A 22,115-nucleotide genomic window follows, 5' to 3' on the forward strand; every position below is an offset into this window, starting at 1 on the left:
AGGCTCAGATAAACTTACTTCCCTTTCAGAAGTTTGTGTGTGGTCAGAGTGAGGTTTCATAGGAACAGTAGTATCTCTGGCTTTGAAGAGCTTCTCTTTTTCAGGGTGTTTATCCATGGTTAACATCGCCCTCTACAGGGCAAAGTCTGTTTCCTCATGACATACCATATCCTGATCATATACACTTTGTCCACAAGGTTGTGACCCTGCACTTGGTATTGTGCTCTAAGGCCTACTGTACACTGACTCGCTCTCAGTTTACGCCTACTGCTACTCAGAGAGAGTGTATCTCACAGAACCATGGGCAGTATTAGTTTACACTGAGTGTACATAACATTAAGAACACCTTCCTAATATTGAGTTGTATACATTAAGAACCCCCCACCGCCCTCAGAACAGCCTCAATTCGTCGGAGAATAGACTCTACAAGGTGTCTAACGCGTCCCACAAGGATGCTGGCCCATGTTGACTCTACAAGGTGTCTACAAGGCGTCCCACAGGGATGCTGGCCCATGTTGACTCCAATGCTTCCCACAGTTGTCAAGTTGTCAGGATGTCCTTTGGATGGGAGACCATTCTTGATACATACAGGAAACTGTTGAGTGTGAAAAACCCAGCAGCGTTGCAGTTCTTGACATAAACCAGTGCTCCTGGCACCTACTATCATACCCCATTCAAAGGGACTTAAATCTTTTGTCTTGCCCATTCACCCTCTGAATGGCACTCATATGGCCATTGTCTCAAGGCTTAAAAATCCTTCTTTAACCTGTCTCCTCCCCTTCATCTACACTGATTTAAGTGGAACAATAAGGGATCATTAGCTTTCACCTGGATTCACCTGATCAGTCTGCCATGGAATTTTTTAAATTTATTTTACCTTTATTTAACCAGGCAAGTCAGTTAAGAACAAATTATTATTTTCAATGACAGCCTGGGAACAGTGGGTTAACTGCCTGTTCAGGGGCAGAACGACAGATGTACCTTGTCAGCTTGGGGGTTTGAACTCGCAACCTTCCGGTTACTAGTCCAACGCTCTAACCACTAGGCTACCCTGCCGCCCCATAAATAGCAGCTGTCCTTTTGTACAGTGTATATGTCCTACTATCTATGGTCATGAGGACCTGTTATCAGTTACTACTGCAGTTTCACTGGTGCTTCAGTAACCCAACTCTGTGTGTGTGTGTGTGTGTGTGTGTGCAGCCTGGTCTCTGTTAGACAGATTAAGGAAGCAGAGAAGGCCTCACTCCCCAGCCTGGTCTCTGTTAGACAGATTAAGGAAGCAGAGAAGGCCTCACTCCCCAGCCTGGTCTCTGATAGGAAGATTAAGGAAGCAGAGAAGGCCTCACTCCCCAGCCTGGTGCCCAAATTGACTCTTTGTCTGGGGCAAGCTAGGGTATTCTACTCAGTGTATGTTGTGTGTGTGTGTGTGTGACACACAGTGTCTCTCTCTCTCTTGCGCTGTCTCAACCCACCTTTCTCTCTACCCACCCCTCTCTCGCTCTTTCTCTCTTTCTATCTCAATCTCTTTACAAAGGGAGAGGGAGAGAGAGAATGCAGGAAGTGTCTGCTTTTACTCTTTCTGAAGTAGCAACACCCCGCACTACGTCTCTAAAAGTGCTCTGTGCTTCCTTCTCTCCGCCCACCTGTGGCAGTTCACTCCTCCCTCTTTCAGTGAAACGTTAGTTCCTTTCTCCTCCTCTGTGTGTTTATCGTTCCTCTCCAGTGAGGATGGCCCTGTTGGACATGCCAGGACAGGTGAGAATGACTCTCCTCTTCTCTCTGTTTTCCTTTCTGTTTCTCTTCCGCTGCCCCCCCCCCCCCCCCACCCTTCTCTCCTATTCAGAATATCTGTGCTGTGTTGATGCTCTTGCCCCTCCTCCCCCACTGTGTTTCACTTTGTGCTGTTTTGTGTTGATATTTTTGCAACTAGAGGCTGAGCCTACTGACGCTGAGAGATGTATAAGTGTGTGTGAGAGTGTATTTGTGTTCTGCTATCAGCAGTTGAACAGTGTAGCTGTGTACAGAGACAAGGACACAGAAAGAAGCTGCAGTAGTTTTCTATTAGTGACTTCGGCTCAGTGATTTTGTTATTGTAAGGAGTGATTCAGGAAGGGAAGTGGATGTGACTGTGATGCTAATAGATCTCTCATCCCTCTGTAATTCAAGGAGTCGGCTATGTCTTTCCCACAGACTTGCTGGGGTGGTTTCACACTTGTGAAAGAATTGGTTGGAGTTGTTTCAAAAAAGTTATACATTTAAACATGATCTTTTTTAGAGATGGAAGAATGCCAGTTCACTCACACACACATAGTGTGTGCCAGTAGCCAGTGGGTGGGGTGTGTGCTATTAAAAACACACTGCCTGCAAACATGTGACAAGATGGAAGGTTCACTTGGGGAACTTTAATTTGGGCCCTTGCCAGAGATGCACAATAGCACCCCACTGAAACCTAGGCTTCCAGAGCTGCTCGGCAGATACATTATCCTGTGAGTCGCAAAACCAAGGAGAGACCCTCTCTCTGGCCATGGCCAGGTCATGCCAGCGCCTGTACCCACAAAACAATCTCAGAGCATGAGTGCTGATCTAGGATGTGTCCATATAATCTTATTCATTGTGTTCGAAAAGCCCAAACTGATCCTAGATCAGCTATCCTACTCTGAGATGCATTGTGGATACTGGCTCAGTGGATACTGGCTCAGAGCCTAGTGTGCCAGAGCAGGGACTCGGGGAGGGACACGGTGTACCAGTGATGTTCTTTATCTGTGTTCCAGACTAGGAGTCCTTGGTGCTCACAGGAATGGCCCTGGCTGCCTGCTTTAGGGGTTCTGCTGAAGCACACTTTGCCCTGGGGAATGAACGAGAGAGAGAGAGAGACTGTTAGGTCTGTTGTAGATAAGATGTGTGAACGTTGGGTCTGCTGTAAGCACATTTTCACATACTGTATGTTTTGTGGTATGCCTGTGGGCGGGGTGAGTTGGTGTGTGTAGGCCAGGGCGGGAAGGGTCATTGTTTCTGAAGCTTAACGATGTCCGCTGGACGGATACAAAGAGGTTATATTTAGTTCCCCTACTCCTACTCCGTCCTTCCACCTCTCTGACCACCTCCTCCTGCCCCTGCCGATCTGGACAGCCTGGGCCATGGTACCTCAGATCGTAGGTGTATTGGTGTATATCATCACCCCTTGGTGTGTGTGTGTGTGCATGTCCCTCTGTCCGTCTTGTCAGTACTTGACTTGGGAAGGAGCTCACCGGAGCTGAGTACCACCACCTCATGTCCTACTGCTTGACTTCCTGTTCCTCTTATAGAATATTAACTCAACAGTATTATAGAGCTCCTGTTCCTCTTATAGAATATTAACTCAACAGTATTATAGCACTCCTGTTCCTCTTATAGAATATTAACTCAACAGTATTATAGAGCTCCTGTTCCTCTTATAGAATATTAACTCAACAGTATTGTGGGGCTCCTGTTCCTCTTATAGAATATTAACTCAACAGTATTGTGTAGTCCCTGTTCCTCTTATAGAATATTAACTCAACAGTATTGTGTAGTCCCTGTTCCTCTTAAAGAATATTAACTCAACAGTATTGTGTAGTCCCTGTTCCTCTTATAGAATATTAACTCAACAGTATTGTGTAGTCCCTGTTCCTCTCATAGAATATTAACTCAACAGTATTGTGTAGTCCCTGTTCCTCTTATAGAATATTAACTCAACAGTATTGTGGGACTCCTGTTCCTCTTATAGAATATTAACTCAACAGTATTGTGTAGTCCCTGTTCCTCTTATAGAATATTAACTCAACAGTATTGTGGGACTCCTGTTCCTCTTATAGAATATTAACTCAACCGTATTGTGTAGTCCCTGTTCCTCTTATAGAATATTAACTCAACAGTATTGTGGGACTCCTGTTCCTCTTATAGAATATTAACTCAACAGTATTGTGTAGTCCCTGTTCCTCTTATAGAATATTAACTCAACAGTATTGTGTAGTCCCTGTTCCTCTTATAGAATATTAACTCAACAGTATTGTGTAGTCCCTGTTCCTCTTATAGAATATTAACTCAACAGTATTGTGTAGTCCCTGTTCCTCTTATAGAATATTAACTCAACAGTATTGTGTAGTCCCTGTTCCTCTTATAGAATATTAACTCAACAGTATTGTGTAGTCCCTGATCCTCTTATAGAATATTAACTTAACAGTATTGTGTAGTCCCTGTTCCTCTTAAAGAATATTAACTCAACAGTATTGTGTAGTCCCTGTTCCTCTTATAGAATATTAACTCAACAGTATTGTGTAGTCCCTGTTCCTCTTATAGAATATTAACTCAACAGTATTGTGTAGTCCCTGTTCCTCTTATAGAATATTAACTCAACAGTATTGTGGGACTCCTGTTCCTCTTATAGAATATTAACTCAACAGTATTATAGCACTCCTGTTCCTCTTATAGAATATTAACTCAACAGTATTATAGAGCTCCTGTTCCTCTTATAGAATATTAACTCAACAGTATTGTGGGGCTCCTGTTCCTCTTATAGAATATTAACTCAACAGTATTGTGTAGTCCCTGTTCCTCTTATAGAATATTAACTCAACAGTATTGTGTAGTCCCTGATCCTCTTATAGAATATTAACTCAACAGTATTGTGTAGTCCCTGTTCCTCTTATAGAATATTAACTCAACAGTATTGTGTAGTCCCTGTTCCTCTCATAGAATATTAACTCAACAGTATTGTGTAGTCCCTGTTCCTCTTATAGAATATTAACTCAACAGTATTGTGGGACTCCTGTTCCTCTTATAGAATATTAACTCAACAGTATTGTGTAGTCCCTGTTCCTCTTATAGAATATTAACTCAACAGTATTGTGGGACTCCTGTTCCTCTTATAGAATATTAACTCAACCGTATTGTGTAGTCCCTGTTCCTCTTATAGAATATTAACTCAACAGTATTGTGGGACTCCTGTTCCTCTTATAGAATATTAACTCAACAGTATTGTGTAGTCCCTGTTCCTCTTATAGAATATTAACTCAACAGTATTGTGTAGTCCCTGTTCCTCTTATAGAATATTAACTCAACAGTATTGTGTAGTCCCTGTTCCTCTTATAGAATATTAACTCAACAGTATTGTGTAGTCCCTGTTCCTCTTATAGAATATTAACTCAACAGTATTGTGTAGTCCCTGTTCCTCTTATAGAATATTAACTCAACAGTATTGTGTAGTCCCTGATCCTCTTATAGAATATTAACTTAACAGTATTGTGTAGTCCCTGTTCCTCTTAAAGAATATTAACTCAACAGTATTGTGTAGTCCCTGTTCCTCTTATAGAATATTAACTCAACAGTATTGTGTAGTCCCTGTTCCTCTTATAGAATATTAACTCAACAGTATTGTGTAGTCCCTGTTCCTCTTATAGAATATTAACTCAACAGTATTGTGGGACTCCTGTTCCTCTTATAGAATATTAACTCAACCGTATTGTGTAGTCCCTGTTCCTCTTATAGAATATTAACTCAACAGTATTGTGTAGTCCCTGTTCCTCTTATAGAATATTAACTCAACAGTATTGTGTAGTCCCTGTTCCTCTTATAGAATATTAACTCAACAGTATTGTGTAGTCCCTGTTCCTCTTATAGAATATTAACTCAACAGTATTGTGGGACTCCTGTTCCTCTTATAGAATATTAACTCAACCGTATTGTGTAGTCCCTGTTCCTCTTATAGAATATTAACTCAACAGTATTGTGGGACTCCTGTTCCTCTTATAGAATATTAACTCAACAGTATTGTGTAGTCCCTGTTCCTCTTATAGAATATTAACTCAACAGTATTGTGTAGTCCCTGGTCCTCTTATAGAATATTAACTCAACAGTATTGTGTAGTCCCTGTTCCTCTTATAGAATATTAACTCAACATTATTGTGGGGCTCCTGTTCCTCTTATAGAATATTAACTCAACAGTATTGTGTAGTCCCTGTTCCTCTTATAGAATATTAACTCAACAGTATTGTGTAGTCCCTGTTCCTCTTATATAATATTAACTCAACAGTATTGTGGGACTCCTGTTCCTCTTATAGAATATTAACTCAACCGTATTGTGTAGTCCCTGTTCCTCTTATAGAATATTAACTCAACAGTATTGTGTAGTCCCTGTTCCTCTTATAGAATATTAACTCAACAGTATTGTGTAGTCCCTGTTTCTCTTATAGAATATTAACTCAACAGTATTGTGTAGTCCCTGTTCCTCTTATAGAATATTAACTCAACAGTATTGTGTAGTCCCTGTTCCTCTTATAGAATATTAACTCAACAGTACTGTGTAGTCCCTGTTCCTCTTATAGAATATTAACTCAACAGTATTGTGTAGTTCCTGTTCCTCTTATAGAATATTAACTCAACCGTATTGTGGGGCTCCTGAACCTAAATATCAACAGTACCGACACCCATTTCAGGCCAAGTCAAGCACTGCGTTTTGTACTAACTCTGTGTAACTGAGGGGAGTGGGCAGCAGGAAGAGAAAAGAGGACCATGGTCAGTTATTACAGAATACTATCCAGGCCAGTGTAGCTGTTGCTGAGATGATTTGACATCATCAGTCTTATGTTAAGACTGGTGATAGATTTGTAGACGTATTCATGTCCCATTGTGCTCTGGGGTGCTGTTATTTCCATTTTAGAAATCGTCAGGGAGGTCCTCTGATCCAGACTCATTGTTGAGAAGAAACGTCCATGGGTCTAGCCTAGCAGTTGGTGTGAGAAAGGAGTTTGGGTAGCCAGGCAAGAGAGAGACAGAGAGAATCATTTTGGGGAGTGTGAGGGTTGTCTCAAGGTAACTAAACAAAGCCGTCACCTACAGAGAGATGAACCTGGTGAATAGAATACAAACGCAAACAGGCCCCAGGACAGCAACACAATTAGACCCAAACAAATCATGAGAAAACAAAAAGATAATTACTTGACACAGTGGAAAGAATTAACAAAAAAACAGAGCAAACTAAAAAGACATTTGTACGCAGTGACAGAATATCTGACCACTGGGACTGACCCAGTTGGCTGTTGGGTTGTGGGTAGAGTTAAGGTTAGCTTGGCTGAAGAGATGGATTATTACAGGACTTCAGCATTCCTTTCTCTCATGGATGAATGTCAGTCTGAGTGAGATACTGGAGAGGAGAGAGCAGAAGAGGAGAGACTGGAGAGGATTAGAGGATGGATAGTCTCACAACTGTTTCCTGTCTTCAACCAGCCCTTGGTAACAATGGACCTCCCCTCTCTCTCTCCCTTCCTCTGTCATCCCTCTCTCCAGTGATGCTCCCATCAATGAGCCGCACACGGACCGAACTCCACCACCCCCGCCTCGGACCAAGGTACCCAATACACCAGTCGACACGCAGCCTGCTCTGCCCATGAGAAGGATCCCCCTGCCACGGCCTGAAATCAGTGAGCATACTAAACCCCTCCCATCCATCCTTAACCACACCCCTAACCTCACCTCTCCCTGACTTAGCCCACCTCTTCCTTCGTAACTCCCTAACTCTACAATCAACAAACTCCTCCATACCTCCACCCCTAACCCTACAAACTCATCCACACCTCTACCCCTAACCCTACAAACTCCTCCATACCTCCACCCCTAACCCTACAAACTCATCCATACCTCCACCCCTAACCCTACAAACTCATCCACACCTCCACCCCTAACCCTACAAACTCATCCACACCTCCACCCCTAACCCTACAAACTCATCCACAGCTCCACCCCTAACCCTACAAACTCATCCATACCTCCACCCCTAACCCTACAAACTCATCCACAGCTCCACCCCTAACCCTACAAACTCATCCATACCTCCACCCGTAACCCTACAAACTCATCCACACCTCCACCCCTAACCCTACAAACTCATCCATACCTCCACCCCTAACCCTACAAACTCATCCACACCTCCACCCCTAACCCTACAAACTCATCCATACCTCCACCCCTAACCCTACAAACTCATCCACACCTCCACCCCTAACCCTACAAACTCATCCACACCTCCACCCCTAACCCTACAAACTCATCCACACCTCCACCCCTAACCCTACAAACTCATCCATACCTCCACCCCTAACCCTACAAACTCCTCCACCCCTAACCCTACAAACTCCTCCATACCTCCACCCCTAACCCTACAAACTCCTCCATACCTCCACCCCTAACCCTACAAACTCCTCCATACCTCCACCCCTAACCCTACAAACTCCTCCATACCTCCACCCCTAACCCTACAAACTCCTCCACAGCTCCACCCCTAACCCTACAAACTCATCCATACCTCCACCCCTAACACTACAAACTCATCCACAGCTTCAGCCCTAACCCTACAAACTCATCCATACCTCCACCCCTAACCCTACAAACTCATCCACACCTCCACCCCTAACCCTACAAACTCCTCCATACCTCCACCCCTAACCCTACAAACTCCTCCACAGCTCCACCCCTAACCCTACAAACTCATCCATACCTCCACCCCTAACCCTACAAACTCATCCACAGCTTCAGCCCTAACCCTACAAACTCATCCATAGCTCCACCCCTAACCCTACTAACTCATCCACACCTCCACCCCTAACCCTACAAACTCATCCACAGCTTCAGACCTAACCCTACAAACTCATCCACACCTCCACCCCTAACCCTACAAACTCATCCACAGCTTCAGCCCTAACCCTACAAACTCATCCACAGCTCCACCCCTAACCCTACAAACTCATCCACACCTCCACCCCTAACCCTACAAACTCATCCACAGCTTCAGACCTAACCCTACAAACTCATCCACACCTCCACCCCTAACCCTACAAACTCATCCACAGCTTCAGCCCTAACCCTACAAACTCATCCACAGCTCCACCCCTAACCCTACAAACTCATCCACAGCTCCACCCCTAACCCTACAAACTCCTCCACAGCTCCACCCCTAACCCTACAAACTCATCCATACCTCCACCCCTAACCCTACAAACTCATCCACAGCTTCAGCCCTAACCCTACAAACTCATCCATAGCTCCACCCCTAACCCTACAAACTCATCCACACCTCCACCCCTAACCCTACAAACTCATCCACAGCTTCAGACCTAACCCTACAAACTCATCCACACCTCCACCCCTAACCCTACAAACTCATCCACAGCTTCAGCCCTAACCCTACAAACTCATCCACAGCTCCACCCCTAACCCTACAAACTCATCCACAGCTCCACCCCTAACCCTACAAACTCATCCACAGCTCCACCCCTAACCCTACAAACTCATCCACAGCTTCAGCCCTAACCCTACAAACTCATCCACAGCTCCACCCCTAACCCTACAAACTCGTTCACAGCTTCACCCCTAATCCTACAAACTCATCCACAGCTTCAGCCCTAACCCTACAAACTCATCCACAGCTTCACCCCTAACCCTATAAACTCATCCACAGCTCCACCCCTAACCCTACAAACTCATCCACAGCTTCAGCCCTAACCCTACAAACTCATCCACAGCTCCACCCCTAACCCTACAAACTCATCCACCGCTCCACCCCTAACCCTACAAACTCATCCACAGCTCCACCCCTAACCCTACAAACTCATCCACAGCTCCACCCCTAACCCTACAAACTCATCCACAGCTTCACCCCCTAACCCTATAAACTCATCCACAGCTCCACCCCTAACCCTACAAACTCATCCATAGCTTCACCCATAACCCTACAAACTCATCCACAGCTTCACCCCTAACCCTACAAACTCATCCACAGCTTCACCCCTAACCCTATAAACTCATCCACAGCTTCACCCTTAACCCTACAAACTCCTCCACCCCTAACCCTACAATCTACAAACTCCTCCACCCCTAACCCTACAATCTATAAACTCCTCCACCCCTAACCCTACAATCTACAAACTCCTCCACCCCTAACCCTACAATCTACAAACTCCTCCACCCCTAACCCTAAAATCTACAAACTCCTTCACCCCTAACCCTACAATCTACAAACTCCTTCACCCCTAACCATACAATCTACAAACTCCTCCACCCCTAACCCTACAATCTACAAACTCCTCCACCCCTAACCCTACAATCTATAAACTCCTCCACCCCTAACCCTACAATCTATAAACTCCTCCACCCCTAACCCTAAAATCTACAAACTCCTTCACCCCTAACCCTACAATCTACAAACTCCTCCACCCCTAACCCTAAAATCTATACACTCCTCCACCCCTAACCCTAAAATCTATACACTCCTCCACCCCTAACCCTACAATCTATAAACTCCTCCACCTCTTCACCCCTAACTCTACAATCTACAAACTCCTCCACCCCTAACCCTACAATCTACAAACTCCTTCACCCCTAACCCTACAATCTACAAACTCCTCCACCCTTAACCCTACAATCTACAAACTCCTTCACCCCTAACCCTACAAACTCCTTCACCCCTAACCCTACAATCTACAAACTCCTTCACCCCTAACCCTACAATCTACAAACTCCTCCACCTCTTCACCCCTAACTCTACAATCTACAAACTCCTCCACCTCTTCACCCCTAACTCTACAATCTCATTCACCCCTAACCCTGTAATCTCCTCCACCCCTAACCCTACAAACTCCTCCACCCCTAACCCTACAATCTACAAACTCCTTCATCACTAACCCTGCAATCTACAAACTCCTCCACCTCTTCACCCCTGACCCTACAATCTACAAACTCCTTCACCCCTAACCCTGCAATCTACAATCTCCTCCAACCCTAACCCTACAAACTCCTCCACCTCTTCACCCCTAACTCTACAATCTACAAACGCCTCCACCCCTAACCCTGTAATCTCCTCCACCCCTAACCCTGTAATCTCCTCCACCCCTAACCCTGTAATCTCCTCCACCCCTAACCCTGTAATCTCCTCCACCCCTAACCCTGTAATCTCCCCCACCCCTAACCCTGTAATCTCCTCCAACCCTAACCCTACAATCTATAAACTCCTCCAACCCTAACCCTACAATCTATAAACTCCTCCACCCCTAACCCTACAATCTACAAACTCCTCCACCCCTAACCCTACAATCTATAAACTCCTCCACCCCTAACCCTAAAATCTACAAACTCCTTCACCCCTAACCCTACAATCTACAAACTCCTTCACCCCTAACCATACAATCTATAAACTCCTCCACCCCTAACCCTACAATCTATAAACTCCTCCACCCCTAACCCTAAAATCTACAAACTCCTTCACCCCTAACCCTACAATCTACAAACTCCTTCACCCCTAACCATACAATCTATAAACTCCTCCACCCCTAACCCTACAATCTACAAACTCCTCCACCTCTTCACCCCTAACTCTACAATCTCATTCACCCCTAACCCTGTAATCTCCTCCACCCCTAACCCTACAAACTCCTCCACCCCTAACCCTAACCCTACAAACTCCTCCACCCCTAACCCTACAATCTACAAACTCCTCCACCCCTAACCCTACAATCTACAAACTCCTCCACCCCTAACCCTACAATCTACAAACTCCTCCACCCCTAACCCTACAAACTCATTCACCCCTAACCCTACAATCTACAAACTCCTCCACCCCTAACCCTACAATCTACAAACTCCTTCACCCCTAACTCTACAATCTACAGACTCCTCCACCTCTTCACCCCTAACTCTACAATCTCCTTCACCCCTAACCCTGTAATCTCCTCCACCCCTAACCCTACAAACACCTCCACCTCTTCACCCCTAACTCTAGAATCTTACAAACGCCTCCACCCCTAACCCTACAATCTACAAACTCCTCCACCCCTAACCCTACAATCTACAATCTCCTTCATCCCTAACCCTACAATCTACAAACTCCTTCATCCCTAACCCTACAAACTCCTCCACCCCTAACCCTACAATCTACAAACTCCTTCACCCCTAACCCTACAAACTCCTCCACCCCTAACCCTACAATCTACAAACTCCTCCAACCCTAACCCTACAATCTACAAACTCCTTCACCCCTAACCCTACAAACTCCTCCACCCCTAACCCTACAATCTACAAACTCCTCCACCCCTAACCCTACAATCTACAAACTCCTTCACCCCTAACCCTACAAACTCCTTCACCCCTAACCATACAATCTATAAACTCCTCCACCCCTAACCCTACAATCTACAAACTCCTCCACCCCTAACCCTACAATCTACAAACTCCTCCAACCCTAACCCTACAATCTACAAACTCCTTCACCCCTAACCCTACAAACTCCTCCACCCCTAACCCTACAATCTACAAACTCCTCCACCCCTAACCCTACAATCTACAAACTCCTTCATCCCTAACCCTACAAACTCCTCCACCCCTAACCCTACAATCTACAAACTCCTTCACCCCTAACCCTACAAACTCCTCCACCCCTAACCCTACAATCTACAAACTCCTCCAACCCTAACCCTACAATCTACAAACTCCTTCACCCCTAACCCTACAAAACTCCTCCACCCCTAACCCTACAATCTACAAACTCCTCCACCCCTAACCCTACAATCTACAAACTCCTTCACCCCTAACCCTACAAACTCCTTCACCCCTAACCATACAATCTATAAACTCCTCCACCCCTAACCCTACAATCTACAAACTCCTCCACCCCTAACCCTACAATCTACAAACTCCTCCAACCCTAACCCTACAATCTACAAACTCCTTCACCCCTAACCCTACAAACTCCTCCACCCCTAACCCTGCAATCTACAAACTCCTCCACCTCTTCACCCCTGACCCTACAATCTACAAACGCCTTCACCCCTAACCCTGCAATCTACAATCTCCTTCACCCCTAACCCTGTAATCTCCTCCAACCCTAACCCTACAAACTCCTCCACCTCTTCACCCCTAACTCTACAATCTACAAACACCTCCACCCCTAACCCTGTAATCTCCTCCACCCCTAACCCTGTAATCTCCTCCACCCCTAACCCTGTAATCTCCTCCACCCCTAACCCTGTAATCTCCTCCACCCCTAACCCTGTAATCTCCTCCACCCCTAACCCTGTAATCTCCCCCACCCCTAACCCTGTAATCTCCTCCACCCCTAACCCTGTAATCTCCTCCACCCCTAACCCTGTAATCTCCTCCACCCCTAACCCTATAATCTCCTCCACCCCTAACCCTGTAATCTCCTCCACCCCTAACCCTGTAATCTCCTCCACCTCTAACCCTGTAATCTCCTCCATGTTTTTCTCTGGTCATGTCATTATTAAGGTGATCAGCTGATGTTGGTATGTCTCTCTCTCTCTCCCTCTGTTTTAACTGTAATTTGACCCATCTAATATAAAACATAACTCTATAAAGTTACATGTTGTTTCTGACTTTGTCTACTAGTGGAATGATGGCAAGGTGTGGACAGAGAGAGACTGATATACAGTAACTGTTGTCTTGTTGTTAGACAGCAGATGCTGTTGATTCTCTTTTTTCAAACAGAGCCTTCTGATGCTGCTGAACCTGTCCTGTACTGTCTCAGGGGCTGTGGCTGTAGCTCAGAAGTGATCTCTGAACTCTCACATCTTCTTCTCTTTTCTATCTCCCTTTCTCTGTCACCGTGTCTTTCTTTGTCTCTGTCTCGGTGTCTCTGTCTCTCTGCCTCTCTCTGTCTCCGTGTCTGTTTCTCTGTCTGTCTCTCTCTGTCTCTGTCTATCTCCGTGTCTGTTTCTTTGTCTCTGTCTCGGTCTCTCTGTCTCTCTCTGTCTCCGTGTCTGTCTCTCTCTGTCTCCGTGTCTGTTTCTTTGTCTCTGTCTCGGTCTCTCTGCCTCTCTCTGTCTCCGTGTCTGTGTCTCTCTGTCTCCGTGTCTGTTTCTTTGTCTTTCTGTCTCGGTGTCTCTCTCAGGGTCAGATGACAGTTCAGATGACTATGAAGATCCAGACCAAGTCTTCCCCAAGCCCCAGGCTGTGAACCTGGCAGAAGATCCAGACCAAGTCTTCCCTAAACCCCAGGCTGTGAACCTGGCAGAAGATCCAGACCAAATCTACTCCAAGCTCCAGTCTGTGAACATGGCAGACAGAGTAAGAGTGTGTGTGTGTACTGTGAGTATGTACTAGAGTGCTGTAATGTTATTGTGTTTCTGTGTGTCAGTGACTGCTGTGTTGTCCAATAGGATGTGTTCCTGCCAGTGCCGGGGTGGGGGAAGGGACGGTACAACTCTCTCTGCAGCGACGATGAACTATTGGATGATGACAATGAGCCAATCAGCAGCCAGTGAGTCTCCCCTGACCCCTGACCCCTGGTGATATCTTTGTTCCTGTAGCGAGAGAGGGAATAACTCTTTATTTTGCTCTCTCTCTCTCCTGCTTTCTCTCTCTCCTGCTTTCTCTCTCATTATCCCTTTCTCACTCTTACTCTCCTGCTTTCTCACTTTCTCTCAGTCGGAGCTCATGGCAGGACTATGGTCTGAGTACGCTCCAGGGTAGTGTCTACCTGCCGGTCAGAGGCAGGGTCCTTGCCCCACCCCCTAGAGATGGCCCCTCCCCTGAAACCTGCCCTGTTCTAAAGATTGGCTGGCTGGATAAGAACCCAACCCAGGGGTACATAACACACACACACACACACACACACACACATCCAGTATATGACCCCTAACTGTGTGTATGTGTGTGCAGGTCTCTGTACTACCAGAGGAGATGGGTGAAGCTGGATGTTGACTACCTGAGATACTTTGACAACGACAAGGTGCGGTAGCCTTCAGTTGGCCGTCTACACATTCCTGTTAGTCTATACATTAACTAGGTCAGGATGTTAATGGATTAGTGTTTCTCAGTATTGTGGTTTCTCTGTTGATTGTGTGTGAGAGAGAGAGAGAGCGGTCCTATGAGTCATGGTGTGTTGTGTTGCAGGAGGTATACTCTAAGAGGATCATACCAACGGCTGCCATTACGGGGGTGACCAACGTGGGGGAGCAGAAGTTTGAGGTGGTCACAGCCAACCGAACCTTTCTCTTCAAAGCCGAGAGCGACTGTGAGTCTGTGTGTGTGTACATCCTTTGTTGCTCTTCTCTGGTTGTCAGCCCAGAATCCTTGACCACAAGTAAACACAGCAACGTGGTTTGATCCATGATTGAATACACAGGGCTTTAGGTCCCTCAGTGTGCTCTTCTCTTCTAATATTAGTCAGATAATAAGTAATATACTGTGTGTGTATCTTTATAGAGCCATGTGGTGGTTGTGTAACAGAGAGATGAGAAACAGCTAGTTCTCATCAGGCCTGAAAATTACAGCCCGGTCCGAAATCACAGAAATGTAATGAGCCCCAAACCCCGATTTCTTGAAAACAGTATATTGATTTAAACTAGTATTGAGAACAATGCGACTGGCGGAGGAGCGTCGCAGCTGAGTGAGGAGACGAGGAAACAGTCCTGGTCTTAGAGAAGTGAGGACAGAGGAAAACTTACCTTCGTTATGACCAAATTATTGGAATAAAGTAGGCTAATGCAATTGAAGCCATGTATCATATTGTTGCTTACTGAAACACCCAAAGTCCTATCAATAATAATGAAAGAAATGGTCAACTAGATGATCACATCAGCACCGTTTAGATGATTCGAGTGTGCGGGACTCATCTTGATAAATCAATCAGTGTTAATTGGTTTTCACTGATTCTCCGTTTGGATATTTGGTAACAATTAGGCTGGGGGAAATGTTAACTAAGTTAATTAAGGTAGGGGCTAATGATCATATTTCTTCTAGTTTTCTCATAGATTAGCTGATAAGAACAGTTTGCTAGCATGTTATGTAGCTTATTAACAAGTGGATTTTGCTCATCACTCTCATAGTAGCCTGAACTAGCAGACCATATTGCCACTCCTATTTGCTACATCTTCAATTTAAGCCTACTAGAAAGTATGTACCCTCGGGCCTGGAGGGAAGCTAAAGTCATTCCCCTACATCTCCCTTTACTGGCTCAAATAGCCGACCAATCAGCCTGTTACCAACCCTTAGTACACTTCTGGAAAAAAATGGTGTCTGACCAGATACAATGCTATTTCACAGTAAACAAATTGATCCGTGTGTGTGATAGATTAGCTGATCAGAACAGTTTGCTAGCGTGTTATGTAGCTTCACTCTCGTAGTAGCCTGGGCATCTCCAAACCTAAATGTGATTTTGTTTCACCAAATCTCCCGTCTGTATATTGGTTAATTTATTTCCGTCTGGGCCAATAAGTAGAGGTGTTATATGTAATTTATTAGTTTACTCATCTAACACTGATCAGAAACATTTAGCATGTAATAATGTAACCTAAATCAAGTGTATTACATATAGTCAAATTCATGCTGCTTTATTGGCATGAAAAACATTGTCAATATTGCCAAAGCAACAATGTATACAATATACATTGTAATAAAATTACAAATAACATAAAATGGTAATAGATAATAATACAAAATTAAATACAAAAATAACAATAAAATGGTAACAGTCAACAGTAGAAATATAATAAATATAAAAAGCTAAAAATGAAACTATAACTAACTTATAACTGTCATCCTCACCATTACATCATTACAACTTCCATCATCATTACAACTACCATCATCATTACAACTACCATCATCATTACAACTACCATCATCATTACAACTACCATCATCATTACAACTACCATCATCATTACAACTACCATCATCATTACAACTACCATCATCATTACTACTACCATCATCATTACAACTACCATCATCATTACAACTACCATCAACATTACAACTACCATCATCATTACAACTACCATCATCATTACAACTACCATCATCATTACTACTACCATCATCATTACAACTACCATCATCATTACCACTACCATCATCATTACAACTACCATCATCATTACCACTACCATCATCATTACTCTACCATCATCATTACAACTACCATCATCATTACAACTACCATCATCATTACAACTACCATCATACAACTACCATCATCATTACAACTACCATCATCATTACTACTACCATCATCATTACAACTACCATCATCATTATTACTACCATCATCATTACAACTACCATCATCATTACAACTACCATCATCATTACAACTACCATCATCATTACTACTACCATCATCATTACAACTACCATCATCATTATTACTACCATCATCATTACAACTACCATCATCATTACAACTACCATCATCATTACAACTACCATCATCATTACAACTACCATCATCATTACCACTACCATCATCATTACAACTACCATCATCATTACAACTACCATCACCATTACAACTACCATCACCATTACCACTACCATCATCATTACAACTACCATCATCATTACAACTACCATCATCATTACAACTACCATCACCATTACCACTACCATCATCATTACAACTACCATCCTCATTACTACTACCATCATCATTACAACTACCAACATCATTACAACTACCATCACCATTACAACTACCATCACCATTACAACTACCATCATCATTACAACTACCATCATCATTACAACTACCATCATCATTACAACTACCATCATCATTACAACTACCATCATCATTACAACTACCATCATCATTACAACTACCATCATCATTACAACTACCATCATCATCATTACTACTACCATCATCATTACTACTACCATCATCATTACTACTACCATCATCATTACAACTACCATCATCATTACTACTACCATCATCATTACTACTACCATCATCATTACAACTTCCATCATCATTACTACTACCATCATCATTACTACTACCATCATCATTACAACTACGATCATCATTACAACTACCATCATCATTACAACTACCATCATCATTACAACTACCATCATCATTACAACTACCATCATCATTACAACTACCATCATCATTACAACTACCATCATCATTACAACTGCCATCATACAACTACCATCATCATCATTATTACTACCATCATCATTACTACTACCATCATCATCACGACTACCCTCATCATTACCACTACCCTCATCATTACGACTACCATCATCATTACAACTACCATCATCATTACCACTACCATCATCATTACCACTACCATCATCATTACCACTACCATCATCATTACAACTACCATCATCATTACAACTACCATCATCATTACAACTACCATCATCATTACCACTACCATCATCATTACCACTACCATCATCATTACAACTACCATCATCATTACAACTACCATCATCATTACAACTACCATCATCATTACAACTACCATCATCATTACCACTACCATCATCATTACTCTACCATCATCATTACAACTACCATCATCATTACAACTACCATCACCATTACAACTACCATCATCATTACCACTACCATCATCATTACAACTACCATCATCATTACAACTACCATCACCATTACAACTACCATCATCATTACTACTACCATCATCATTACAACTACCATCATCATTACAACTACCATCACCATTACAACTACCATCATCATTACAACTACCATCATCATTACAACTACCATCATCATTACAACTACCATCATCATTACAACTACCATCATCATTACAACTACCATCATCATTACAACTACCATCATCATTACTACTACCATCATCATTACTACTACCATCATCATTACTACTACCATCATCATTACTACTACCATCATCATTACTACTACCATCATCATTACTACTACCATCATCATTACAACTACCATCATCATTACAACTTCCATCATCATTACAACTACCATCATTACAACTACCATCATCATTACAACTGCCATCATACAACTACCATCATCATCATTATTACTACCATCATCATTACTACTACCATCATCATCACGACTACCCTCATCATTACGACTACCCTCATCATTACAACGACCCTCATCATTACGACTACCCTCATCATTACAACGTCCCTCATCATTACAACGACCCTCATCATTACAACGACCCTCATCATTACAACTACCCTTATCATTACAACTACCCTCATCATTACAACTACCCTCATCATTACAACTACCCTCATCATTACAACTACCCTCATCATTACAACTACCCTCATCATTACAACTACCCTCATCATTACAACTACCATCATCATTACAACTACAATCATCATTACGACAACCATCATCATTACAACTTCCATTATACAACTACCATCATCATTATTACTACCATCATCATTACGACTACCATCATCATTACGACTACCCTCATCATTACAACTACCCTCATCATTACAACTACCCTCATCATTACAACTATAATCATCATTACAACTTCCATCATACAACTACCCTCATCATTACGACTACCCTCATCATTACGACTACCCTCATCATTACAACTACCCTCATCATTACAACTAACATCATCATTACAACTACCATCATCATTACACCTACCATCATCATTACCGCTACCATCATCATTACCACTACCATCATCGTTACAACTACCATCATCGTTACAACTACCATCATCGTTACAACTACCATCATCGTTACAACTACCATCATCATTACAACTACCATCATCATTACAACTACCATCATCATTACCACTACCATCATCATTACCACTACCATCATCATTACCACTACCATCATCATTACCACTACCATCATCATTACAACTACCATCATCATTACTACTACATCATCATTACTACTACCACATCATTACAACTACCATCATCATTACAACTACCATCATCATTACAACTACCATCATCATTACTACTACCATCATCATTACTACTACCATCATCATTACTACTACCATCATCATTACAACTACCATCATCATTACAACTACCATCATCATTACAACTACCATCATCATTACAACTACCATCATCATTACAACTGCCATCATACAACTACCATCATCATCATTATTACTACCATCATCATTACTACTACCATCATCATCACGACTACCCTCATCATTACCACTACCCTCATCATTACGACTACCATCATCATTACAACTACCATCATCATTACCACTACCATCATCATTACCACTACCATCATCATTACAACTACCATCATCATTACAACTACCATCATCATTACAACTACCATCATCATTACAACTACCATCATCATTACCACTACCATCATCATTACTCTACCATCATCATTACAACTACCATCATCATTACAACTACCATCACCATTACAACTACCATCATCATTACCACTACCATCATCATTACAACTACCATCATCATTACAACTACCATCACCATTACAACTACCATCATCATTACTACTACCATCATCATTACAACTACCATCATCATTACAACTACCATCATCATTACAACTACCATCACCATTACAACTACCATCATCATTACAACTACCATCATCATTACAACTACCATCATCATTACAACTACCATCATCATTACAACTACCATCATCATTACAACTACCATCATCATTACAACTACCATCATCATTACTACTACCATTATCATTAATACTACCATCATCATTACTACTACCATCATCATTACTACTACCATCATCATTACTACTACCATCATCATTAATACTACCATCATCATTACTACTACCATCATCATTACCACTACCCTCATCATTACCACTACCATCTTCATTACTTCTACCATCATACAACTACCATCATACAACTACTATCATCATTACAACTACCATCTTCATTTCTTCTACCATCATACAACTACCATCATACAACTACCATCATCATTACAACTACTATCATCATTACAACTACCATCATCATTACAATTACCATCATCATTACAACTACTATCATCATTACAACTACCATCATTACAACAACCATCATCATTACAACTACCATCATCATTACAACTACCATCATCATTACCACTACCATCATTACAACAACCATCATCATACAACTACCATCATCATTACTACTACCATCATCATTACAACTACCATCATCATTACTACTACCCTCATCATTACTACTACCATCATCATTACAACTACCATCATCATTACAACTACCCTCATCATTACAACTACCATCATCATTACAACTACCATCATCATTACAACTACCATCATCATTACAACTACCATCATCATTACTACTACCATCATCATTACAACTACCATCATCATTACAACTACCATCATCATTACTACTACCATCATCATTACAACTACCATCATCATTATTACTACTACCACATCATTACTACTACCATCATCATTACAACTACCATCATCACAACTACCATCATCATCATTATTACTACCATCATCATCACGACTACTCTCATCATTACAACTATCCTCATCATTACTACTACCATCATCATTACTACTACCATCATCATTACTACTACCCTCATCATTACAACAACCATCATCATTACAACTTCCATCATACAACTACCATCATTATTACTACCATCATCATTACAGCTACCATCATCATTACTTCTACCACCATTACAACTACCATCATCATTACAACTACCATCATCATTACAACTACCATCATCATTACAACTACCATCATCATTACCACTACCATCATCATTACCACTACCATCATCATTACCACTACCATCATCATTACCACTACCATCATCATTACCACTACCATCATCATTACCACTACCATCTTCATTACTTCTACCATCATACAACTACCATCATACAACTACTATCATCATTACAACTACCATCTTCATTTCTTCTACCATCATACAACTACCATCATACAACTACCATCATCATTACAACTACTATCATCATTACAACTACCATCATCATTACAACTACTATCATCATTACAACTACCATCATTACAACAACCATCATCATTACAACTACCATCATCATTACAACTACCATCATCATTACCACTACCATCATTACAACAAGCATCATCATACAACTACCATCATCATTACTACTACCATCATCATTACAACTACCATCATTACTTCTACCACCATCATCATTACAACTACCATCATCATTACTACTACCATCATCATTACTACTACCATCA

At 42.4% G+C, this 22,115-nt stretch overlaps 1 protein-coding gene across 5 annotated transcripts in view; it reads left to right on the top strand.

The window, feature by feature from the left end:
* LOC110507948 (arf-GAP with Rho-GAP domain, ANK repeat and PH domain-containing protein 1) overlaps positions 1-22,115 on the top strand; it is a 156,042-nt gene that overhangs the window by 27,134 nt on the left and 106,793 nt on the right. For 4 of the 5 annotated variants that reach the window (XM_036965235.1, XM_036965234.1, XM_036965236.1 and 1 more), the window contains exons 3-8: positions 7,303-7,436; positions 13,910-14,085; positions 14,178-14,278; positions 14,446-14,604; positions 14,680-14,749; positions 14,914-15,034. In XM_036965235.1, coding sequence (XP_036821130.1) covers positions 7,303-7,436; positions 13,910-14,085; positions 14,178-14,278; positions 14,446-14,604; positions 14,680-14,749; positions 14,914-15,034 — 761 coding nt within the window. Of the gene's footprint in view, positions 1-1,657; positions 1,756-7,302; positions 7,437-13,909; positions 14,086-14,177; positions 14,279-14,445; positions 14,605-14,679; positions 14,750-14,913; positions 15,035-22,115 lie in introns of those variants that run through there. The other variant, XM_036965238.1, reaches the window with a different exon arrangement.

Source organism: Oncorhynchus mykiss, chromosome 27 (assembly GCF_013265735.2).
Source record: "Oncorhynchus mykiss isolate Arlee chromosome 27, USDA_OmykA_1.1, whole genome shotgun sequence".
Lineage (NCBI taxonomy): Eukaryota > Metazoa > Chordata > Actinopteri > Salmoniformes > Salmonidae > Oncorhynchus > Oncorhynchus mykiss.